Source organism: Equus asinus, chromosome 10 (genome assembly GCF_041296235.1).
Source record: "Equus asinus isolate D_3611 breed Donkey chromosome 10, EquAss-T2T_v2, whole genome shotgun sequence".
Classification (NCBI taxonomy): Eukaryota; Metazoa; Chordata; class Mammalia; order Perissodactyla; family Equidae; genus Equus; species Equus asinus.
Window position 1 is genome coordinate 13,760,017 of NC_091799.1, and position 10,416 is coordinate 13,770,432.

Here is a 10,416-nt window from a genome sequence, read left to right on the forward strand (position 1 = left end):
CCTGGAGGACCTGGGTGTGGCTGGGCTCCACCGGTCCGGAGGAGGCCATCATCTGCAGAGCCCAGCTTCCCTCTCGGCTGTGCCACCTCTGGCCCTGCCCACCCTTTGGGACATAGCCCAGCCTCTGGGAGCCAGCAGGCTGGTGTGGAGGGGCCCTCGCCTGAATCCCAGTCCTGGCTCTGACAGACTCTGAACCTGTTTCCTCCTCTTTAAAATGAAGATAGTAGGGGCCAGCCCGGTGGTGCAGTGGTGAAGTTCGCATGTTCTGCTTTGGGGGCCCGGGGTTCGCCAGTTCGGATCCCGGGTGTGGACATATGTACCACTTGTCAAGCCATGCTGTGGCAGGCGTCCCACATATAAAGTAGAGGAAGATGGGATATTAGCTCAGGGCTAATACTCCTCAAAAGAGGAAAGAAAAAATAAAAAAACGAGGATAGTACTGTCACATGGGGGAAACATGTTGGGCCCAGCCCCTGCTGCTGTCATGATAACTGAGGGCCCTCCTTCCTCCAGCTGGATCTTGGGAGCAAAGAAAGATGCCAGAGAGACGAGGCTTTATTCAGGAAGAGCTCAGGAGGGGAGGGGGGCCCCCTGGGGTCCCACCCTGTGGCCTCTTGGCAAGGACCAAGGACATTAGAAGCCGATGACTGCGGGCATCCAAGCCCCCTCAGAGTCACCCGAGGGGGGCGTGGGACCAGCCTCAGAGTCACCCGAGGGGGGTGCAGGGGCGGCCTCAGAGTCGTCTGTGGGGGGCACCAGGGCGGCCCCCTCACCGATCGTGGTGGGCAGCGCATCGTAGGTCAGGGTCCAGTAGCGCAAATAGTTGGTCCTCAGGCTCTGCTTCATCGAGCTGCTGTCCATCTTCTTGTTGATCTCCAGGTAGCTGCTGTTTTCCAGGGTGTAGGGATCCCAGGGCGTGGGCACGGCCGAGTGGCCCGTGTTGGGGTCCCTGAAAGGTGAGAAAAGGCTGGGTGGGGGCTGGAGGCTCACAGGACACTGGAGCCCTGCGCCCCCGGCTTGGCTGGGACCCGCTTGCCTGGGCAGTCCTCTGTCCTCTGTGCCAACCCGACCCCTCAGAGCACCTGTCTGTGTCCCTGGCACTGGCTGGGCACGTGGAGCCCCAAGACGTGCTTGTCTTGGACCCACCAGTAGCTCTTATCCTCATGTAAAGAGTGGGTTCCGAGGCTCTGGGAGCTAAGTGGTGGTGAGCGAGGGGACTGGAACCCAGGCCTGCAGGCCAAGGTGGCCAGAGGCTCTGGGCTCAACCTCACCCCCGCCTTACCCGGTTCTGGCGAAGTTCGTCCAGTAGGCGATCATGGCTTTGGAGACAGTCCGGTGCTGAGACCGGTAGCCCAGGGGTGTGGCGAAGGGCTTCCCGAACACGTACTGGATGTCGTCCGCGTGGTCGGCCCCCACCCAGCTCGGGTAGACGGGCATCCGAGAGGGCAGGGAGAACAGGTAGGCATAGGTCTTGGCACTCCTGAGGATGGGGGGAGATCGCCCAGGTTGGCAGGTGCTCACTGGGGCCACCCAGGTCCCAGATGGGCCCCAGAGGGAGGCCATGGGGGAGTGGGGAAGGGTCCGGGGACTGCCACAAGCCTCGTGAAGAAACTGAGATTCTTACACCTGGGGACAGGAAAGCTGTGGGCCAAATTTATGGATTCATGGGTTCTAGGATTTTAATTGTATTTGTAGTTCACCTCCACAAAATGGTTTGAAGCATCTTCCTCTTGTAATTCAGTGTCAAGAATTTTTTTTTCTCTGCAAGTGAATTTGTATTCCTCATTTGATTGGACAAGGTATATGCCCCCAGATGTTTCCCTTTTTGCCTTGACTGACAGGAAGCTCAGAGCTAAATCTATTGCTTAGTTGCTGCAAAACTGTCATCTTAGACTTCCGGGAATAATTTTATCTTCCTATTTTTTTAAGCATTCCTAATTTATTTTTTATTTTAATTGGCTATTATTATATGGAGGTTTTTAATGTGGCCACAGGCTTGTTATTTTCAAAGTTGGCGAAGTCAAAACCTACAACATAGACCATCATCCAGCGTTCTCTCCTACACAGCACAAGGGATGAAAGGTAGACTCAAGAACTTTGCAGTGAGAAGGACTGTGGGGTGAGGGAGAGTCCGCAGGGCTGGGCTGGGCTGGGCAGAGAATCATGGGAGGGTTTTGTAAAGCCCCATGAGTCTAGGAGGGGAGGAGGAGCCCTTTAAAGCCTTGTCAGGCCTGAGCAAGGCAGATGGTGCAGGCGCAGTGACGACCCGAGTACAGCTTTCCCAGGCCTCCCAGACACCTGTGAGCCACCCACCGGCGATCCCAGGTGGGCCTCCCCTGCCCTGCCCTCCTCACTTGGCGTTGGCCCTGTGCTGGACCAGGGCCGTCTCCGTGGGCATCAGAAAGAGGACGTCGGTCTCAAAGTCCACCACGGTCTTCTTCTTGGTCTCCTGGGATGAGTCAAGGGCCCAGGGCTCGGTGTATAAGTCAAAGGTGGCGTTGGCACCTCTGAGCCCCTTGGTCATGGTGAGCCCGCTGACCAGCTTGTAGAACTCCTCCCTGCAGGGACCAAGCCGGCACTGAACCCTCCACCAGTGCCAACCGCAGGGTCTCCGCACCCCCATCCAGCAGAGGGCCGCAGACAGCCCCCCAACGCAGTGCTGCATCCCTCAGTCTACCGATGCCTCTCCAGCTGCCCTTGGGCTCCGCCCCGAGCCCACGCTTCCTGCTTACGCTGTGATGTCCTGTTTGTTCTTGTTGATGGCTGGCATGTCGAGGCCGGCAAACATGTGGCCGTCCATGTCGTTGGTGCCTGCTAGGTAGTCGATGTCGGCGGCGTTGGCGTACAGATTCATGGGGTCGTCGGGGATGAAGTCTCCATCAACGACAGGGAGGAAGCCCAGATAGTGCAGCACGGGGTCTGGGTGGGAGAGCAGCAGGCTCTCAGGCCGGCCAGCGCCCACCAGCTCCTCCCCCGGTCCCCGAGCGGGAGCTGCCTCCATCTCCTGCCTCCTTTGATGAGACCAGGTTTCTCAGCCTGGGCACTACTGACATGTGGCAGGTTAATTCTGTGTTGTGGGGGCCATCCTGTGTGTGTAGGGTGCTTGCCAGCATCCCTGGCCTTGACCCGCTAGATGCCAACAGCTCCCTCCACCCCAGTTGTGACAATCAAAACTCTCTCCAGGGGCTGGCCCGGTGGCGCAGAGGTTAAATGCACACATTCCACTTCAGTGGCCCCGGGTTCGCTGGTTCGGATCCTGGGTGCAGACATGGTGCCGCTTGGCAAGCCATGCTGTGGAAGCGTCCCACATATAAAGTAGAGAAAGATGGGCACGGATGTTAGCTCAGGGCCAGTCTTCCTCAGCAAAAAGAGGAGGATTGGCAGCAGATGTTAGCTCAGGGCTAATCTTCCTCAAAAAAAAAAACTGTCTCCAGACTCTGCTACATCTTCCCGGGGGCAAAATCACCCAGGTTGAGAACCACTGATCTAGAGGCCAAGTTGTCCAGCTCCTGCCAAGTCCCCTTCCTCCCTCTGTTCTCCTTGGGCCTCAGTCAGGAAGGAGGAAGACCTAGGAGTAACTGAGGGGACGGCTACAGAAAGAGGCACCCCCTCCGAGGGCTGGCTTCCAGTGTGTTGGCCAGAAATTGTTCAAGGTCAGCATTGCCTTCTGGACGCCTGAACTGGCCCCGAAGGGACCGTATAGCTGGCATGGGGCAGGTGGCTGCGCGGGCCTTCAGGGCCCAACCCGGCCCCTTTGTCCTCCAGCTGAGGAAATAGTTGGTTTGCACTGGGGGCGATAGTGTTTGCTTTGGTTTGGCTTTGCCTGGCGCTTATGGTTTAATTCACATCAGTAAAGATGCAAATGATGGGGCCCCGCTGCACTTGGTGTTAGAAGAATGAGCAAGAGAGAATTCCAGCCTGCGGGGCTGATGACGCTGACACTCGTAGGCTTTGCTCATGGGGTCCCCATGGCCCTCCTGGGGTAGAGTAGCACAGCTGGAAGGGCCAAGTGCTACAGCAGGTGTTCAGTAAATATCTGCTGAGTGAATGAGCAGAGGGAAGAATGAACGGTCATCCGGTACAAAGGCTCTGGGTCCGAGGTCCATGCAGCTCCCGAAAATTGTGTGCAAATCACTGTGGATTTGTGCATTGGGAGGGAGGGGGGCGCTTCTCAGAGGGGTCATGACCCATGGAGAATAAGAAAAATGGCTCCTTCGTCCCCCTGCAGTTGGGGCCACTGAGGCCTGCAAGGCTGGTGGTGGGCGGTGAGCTGTCTAGGGACACCAGCGAGCCGTGGCAGGCCCAGGCCTCAGACCCGGGCTTCCTCTCCTCTCCAGGAGTGTGCCCTCCCCCGACCCGGAGCCCCCTCGCCCCCGCCCAGCGCCCCACTCACATTCTGTGCCTGTCAGGGGCATCTTATAGGCCAGCGTCAGGGCACGGGGATCAGTGATCTTTAGACACTTGGCCATCCTGGAGGTATCATCCACGGGGCAGCCCACCTTCTCAGCGATCTGGGGGGTGGGCGAGGCAAGTAGGTGAGGCAAGTGCTTGGGGTAGAGCACATGGGGTCCAGGGCAGAGAGTGGGAAGGAGGAAGGCCCCTTCCACCATGGTTCCTCCTTACCTTCTTGGCCCAGAAGAGGGGGTTCTTCTGGATGGCCCAGGGGCTCAGTGCCACGCCACTCTGGCTGATGGCTCGGCGGATGAGGCCCTTGTTGTAGGGAGAGAGTGTCTGCAGCACACAGAGGTCTTGTCACCACGGCCTCACCCCTCCTGCCCACCTAGGCTCTGCCAAGGACAAACCCGCAGGCCAGCTCCAGCCCTGCCTCTCCTGCCCCCATCGGCTCCCCCAAACACCCTCGGGGGCAGGTCCCCCCTCCAGGGGTCCCCAGACCTGCAGAGAGACGCTGGCTCCTCCGGCTGATTCCCCAAAGATGGTGATGTTGTTGGGGTCCCCCCCAAAGGCTGCAATGTTCCTCTTCACCCAAGCAATGGCCATGTGCTGATCCCGAAGGCCATAGTTACCTGGGGGCGGGCCGGGGAGGGGCCTTCATCAGGGCCTGACCCACAGGAGACGCACAATCCATATGGGTGGGAAGACTGTGTCCTCGACTACATGGGGACCCTGGACGAGCCCAGGGGTGGCACGAGGCTGGTCGGGTGGGTGCTGGAGGGGCTGAGGCTCGGGCTCCGGAAGGGCGACAGGAGGGCCAGGCCTGCTCATCTCTCTCCTTCCCTGCCACTGTCTCTCTTGTTGTCTGTCTGCAGCTTCTGGGTCCCCCTGGGTCCCCGCCTCAGTGTCTTTCTGTCTGTCACTCGGCACCCTGTCCCTGCTCCCCTGGGACTCTCTCTGGGTATGAGTCTGTCACTGTGTCAGTGTCTGTCTGGAGGGCAGTTGCCCGGCAGCCTCTTCACTTTTGCTGCAGCTGCCGAGGGGCTCCTGTGTCTCTCTCTTCGTCTCTAGCTCCCTGGCTCTGCGAATAGGATTCTGGGCTTTCCAGGGGCCGTCAGGAGTTGTTTGGGGACAAGGGGCACTGAAGGGCATCTCTCGGAGCTCAGGGGGTTGGATGCACTTGCTTCCCCACCCTTGTGCCCCAGGCACCTCACAGACCTGGCAGGTTGGCATCCCCAGTGCTGAGGAAGCCCAGGGGGCCGACGCGGTAGTTGAAGGTGACCACAATGACATTGCCCCGCGTGGCGATCTCCTCCCCGTCGTACAGGTAGTTGCTGAGAAAGTTGGCCCCCTGGCCAGCCCCCATGAGGAAGGCACCTCCGTAGATCCAGATCATGACGGGCAGGTCCCTGGAGACTGAGGCAGGGGTGGGGGGTAGCAGGACAGTGACCCCAGATGCCCCTCCTACTCTCTCCCTTCCCCGCTCTGTGCTGATTTCAGGGACATTCAGCTCTGGATCCCCAGACACAACCAAGGGTTAGGGCCTGGGCCTCTGGCTGCAGGGCATGGGGAGTGGAGGGCAGGAGAGGGCGCACAGACCTTCCTTCTTGCCCTGGGGGACCCAGATGTTGAGGTACAGGCAGTCCTCATCCCCGTAGGTGTTGTCCTGGGTGATAGTGGCCTGCAGGCATCGCTTCTTGAAGTCCGTGGCCTTCAGAGTCCCTGCGGGCAGCCAGAAGGGCTGGCGTGAGGATGGCGGCCACCCTTTGGCACTCCCAGCCGCGAGGCCTGGCCAGCACCTGCCCACACCCACCTACCTTCCCAGCCTGGGTGTGGCTGGGGGTTCTCCAGGGCCTTGGTCGGGGCGGCGAAGGGGATGCCCTTGAAGATGTCGACATAGTCGCCAAAGAGGCCGAGCTGCTTGTTGATGCCTTCCACAAAGCCGCCTTCCGTGTACACCACGCCCAGCTGGGGGGCAGAGGCGGGTAGGCTCAGGCTGGTCAGCCCGAACGGGGCTGGGGGGTACCCGAGCAGGCTCGGGGTGCCCAGAGGCTCCCCAGAGACAGCTTCAAGGAGGGGGCCAATCTTCACTGTGACCGAGGCCACATCCCTGCCACAGGCACATGTTGCTTGAGGAGCCAGCTTGAGGCTTATCCCCCTGTTCCCCGGGGGGTGTACTGCTCTCTGTATCTCAGAGGAAGCTGGTGCCACTCAGGGAAGCCTTCTGAGGCCAGGAGAGGAGGGGTAGAGGTTTGGATTCTGGCTCTGGCCACCCAGCTGTGACTGTGAGCCTCGGTTCACCCCTCTGGAAGATGGGTGTCAACAGCGGCTCCCTCACGGCAGTGGCAGACGCTTCCTGCACGCTGTGAGCCTGCCGAATGGTGGGCCCTTCTTCCTCCTCCCTCATCTCCCCCCATGGTGTCTAGCTGGCCTGGAGTCGGTGGACTGGAACCGAGTCCTCACAGCCCTGGGATCCCTGCTGGGAAAGCCCCACCCCAGGCCATAAGCACTGCTGCTGTGTATCCAACCCGCGAACAGAGCTAGCCACACAAGGGTCCATGCATCCAATCCTCAGGAGAGTCCCAGGGGCTGGCACTCGTCTACCCTTTGTCCCTGGAGGGAACAAGTCTTTCCTGCCTGAAGTCGCCCACTAGGAAGTGGCTGCCTGACCTCAGAGCCAGGCTCTTGTCCCCTCCCAGCACTGCCTCCCCATCTGTCTGGGGCAAGCACAGGTGGATGCTTCCCGGCTCTCACCTGTACTTCCAGGTGGGCTACGGCAGGGCAGCCCTGCACCCCAAGGCCCAGCTGGGATCCCAGCCGCCCTCTAAGGTCTAGGCTAATAGGGGAGTGGAGAAGGAACTGGAGAGATGAAGGGGCCAGAAGCAACACCTGCCAGGTGCCTTGGGGGTGGGGCAGAGGGCCCAGGAGTCGGGCCCTGGCCTGGCCTCTCTCAACCCAGGATGAGCCTCCTTGCTCCAGGCCTCCAAGCATTTTTCCTCCCCAGCCTCCCCAGCTGCTGGGAGAGGGCAGAGGGTCAGGTCAGTGCTTGGGGGACAGGGAAGTCACCTCTCAGAAGTGTCTCTATGTGACTGAGATTGGCCTGAGGGCCCCAGGTCAGGGGGGCCAAGGGCATGGGGACCCTTGCCATTGTGGCAGCATGGAAGTGGCACATGCTTCCATGGCAGTGTCGAGGAAACCGGGACCTCTCAGCACCCAGAAAAAACTCTCCTGAAGAGAGTGACCTCCTCTCGGTGGCAGATGGGGCCAGGACAGCACCTGAACCTCTAGGGTCAAGGGGCAGCTCCCAGGGGCAGCCAGGGCATGAAAAGCAGGGCCTGCAGGAGTGGCTGAGGGGTGGAGAGGTGGCAGGTTGGAGAACAGCATGGTGGGGGCTGGGGTCCTCTATCTGAGCCCTGCAGGGAGCAGGCACTGGCCGGCCCCCACGCGGTCTGCGGGTGGCTGCTGGGGTTTCCGTCCTGGAAGTACTTTCCCTGCCTCGTTCCTCATGCCGTGGTTGCTGGGCGTGGTTGAAGGCACATTTTGCAGCTGCTCCAGGCAGCTTAGCGTGGCCCCTAACAAGTCGGTGGCTGTCACATCCCTCCTGGGAGACAAGGTTATGATGGGAACCAGACTCCAGGGTGGACTAGACCAGGTTCCAGATTCCTGTTCAGCCACTGGTGGCTGCGTGATGTTGAGCAAATTGCTTGTCTGCTCTGGGCCCCCATCTCCCCTTCTGGGCAAAGGGGACAGCATCGCATCACAGGGGGATTGTGGATCAGGTTGCCAGATTCAGCAAATAAAAATTCAGGACACCCAGTTACATTTGAATTTCAGATACACCATGGATTTTTTTTTTTTTTTTAGTATAAGTATGTCCCAAATATCGCATGGGACTTACTCATACCAAAAATTATTCTTGGTTCACATGAAATTCAAATGGAATTGGGCATGCTGTCTTTTATCTGGCAACCTGAGGTTCTCTTTCTCAGGCTGGTTCTTTCTGCCCGTGACTGGCTGCCCTCCGCTATGCTGTCCCGTTGCCAGATCTGGTTTGGCAGGAGACAATGGCCCCTGCCCCTCTAGTGGGTTCTCACTTACCTTTGCAGCGCTCACTACTGCCAAGCAGCAGGTGAGGCCCAAGACGGCCAGCTCCAGGTGTCCCATGGTGTGTGCCTGCCTCTGTGCGGCCCTCCCTCCTGGCCCCGGGTATTTATGGGGCTGGAGCGAGCCGGGAGCCCAAGTTGGCAGCTGCCTGCAGAGGGTCCCTTTCCTCCCCTCTTACCTCTGCCCATTCCTGCAGGCTGGCCACACTCCAGGCAGTGTATCTCGGGCCAAGAAACATCTGCTGTTTCCAGCTGGGCTGAGGCTGGGAAAGGTCACACACAGGTGCGCACGCACAGACACATGTGCAGGTGCAGGGACCGTCCATCCTTCCCAGGGCTGGCTGCTCGTGGGTGCCCTGGTGCCCACAGTGCACCTGTGCAGGTTACTGCCTGCCTGGGAGCAGAGGCAGGTGGCGCTGCGAGGGCTGGGGCTCGGCTGGGTGCACAATGTCCTGCGTTCTAGCCTATTTACAAGGGCTTGGTTCCACCCTCAGAGAAATGCACATGCTTCGTCCCCATGCCCTGCCTGCCCCCCAAGCTCAGCAGAGGGAGTTTACAGGGGACTGGGCGTGTGACTTTTGGGAGAGATGGCTGTGTGCTACGGGGTGATCCTTGTTACGGAGGGCTCACTGGGTGTGCAGTTTGAGTTGGCTGTGGGGACCCAGAGCAGCACAAGGCCATCCTGCCTGTGGGGTGTCGGGGAGGCCTTCCTTGCAGCATGACAAGTCCTGGGAGGGATAGGAGGACAAGAGGCTTGGGTGGACACAGGGGAGGTAGGGAAGGGGGACTCCAGCCTAGCCTTGAGGGTTTCCCTGAGGAAAAGGAAGGGCTGGGCTTCCCGGCCATGGAAACGGGCAGAGCAGAGACTGGGGCATAGCCCCTAGAGAGGGGAACCCAGCAGAGAGAGGGAGGTATGAGATAATAGCAAAGGAGGCCACTCCTATTTCCTGTGAATGTGTATTGCTTTGGTAACCAGAGAGGGTTATTAAAAAGTGAAAGACCGGGGCCAGCCCCATGGCTGAGTGGTTGTTTGCGCGTTCCACTTCGGTGGCCCAGGGTTTTGCAGGTTCGGATCCTGGGCACGGACATGGCACTGCTCATCTGGCCATGCTGAGACAGTGTCCCACATGCCACAACTAGAAGGACCCACAACTAAAATATGCAACTGTGTATTGGGGGTGTTTGGGGAGAAAAAGCAGGAAAAAAAAGAAGATTGGCAACAGTTGTTAGCTCAGATGCCAATCTTTACAAAAAAAAAAGTGAAAGACCACCCCCCTGGACAAGGCCTAAAAAGTGCGCCTTTGAGTTGGCTGGCTGCATCCCAGGTCACCTCTCACAGAGGATGCTCCGGCTCCCGTGCAGGGCCATCTCGAGGGATGGAGTGGTTCAGGAGTCAGGGCGCAGCCAGAGCCCTCCCAGGCCAGCAGCCCCTCAGGCTGGGCCCTGGCAGCCCCTTCGCTGTCCGGCAGACTGCTTCTAATCCAGACCCTGCTTACATCAGGCCTGTGGCTGTCACCAAGACCCATGTGGCTCTACAGATACACAGCTACCCCATCTGGTGCCCAGATTTCTGGTGACGGAGAGCGGATGGAGAAAGGTGGGGAGGGGTGGGCTGCTGTGGGTGGGAGGGAGGAGTTAGGACACTGGGAAGAAGGGGCCGTGCAGGCCGGTCTGGGGTGAGTGGCTTCGGCTAGGCGTATGGGGACGGAGCAAAGGGTCGGTGGGGTGCTGCTGCGGATGAGTAAGTGCACTCGTTGGCGCACACCTTTTGCCCAGCTCTTCCAATTCCGAGAACCCGTCCTGAAGGAAGTAACTCTGGATGTGGGGGAGGGGGAAGCCCTGTGTGAGACGATAGTCACTGCGGTTATTTATAGCAGTGGAGAAGGAAAGGCAGGGGCGGAGGTCAGGTGGGGTGAGGGAA

The 10,416-nt window shown here is 59.4% G+C and overlaps 1 protein-coding gene across 1 annotated transcript; it reads right to left on the bottom strand.

Moving 5' to 3' along the window:
- Positions 1-537: 537 nt before the first annotated feature.
- Positions 538-8,629, bottom strand: CEL (carboxyl ester lipase). Its single transcript, XM_070518450.1, has 11 exons — positions 8,491-8,629; positions 6,210-6,360; positions 5,992-6,114; positions 5,611-5,808; positions 4,894-5,024; positions 4,624-4,731; positions 4,394-4,511; positions 2,733-2,919; positions 2,355-2,558; positions 1,283-1,480; positions 538-949 (listed from the first exon to the last, which is right to left on the bottom strand). The coding sequence occupies exons 1-11, from the start codon at positions 8,554-8,556 to the stop codon at positions 634-636; spliced, it is 1,800 nt and encodes a 599-aa protein (XP_070374551.1). The 5' UTR covers positions 8,557-8,629; the 3' UTR covers positions 538-633.
- Between the last annotated feature and the right edge of the window lie 1,787 nt (positions 8,630-10,416).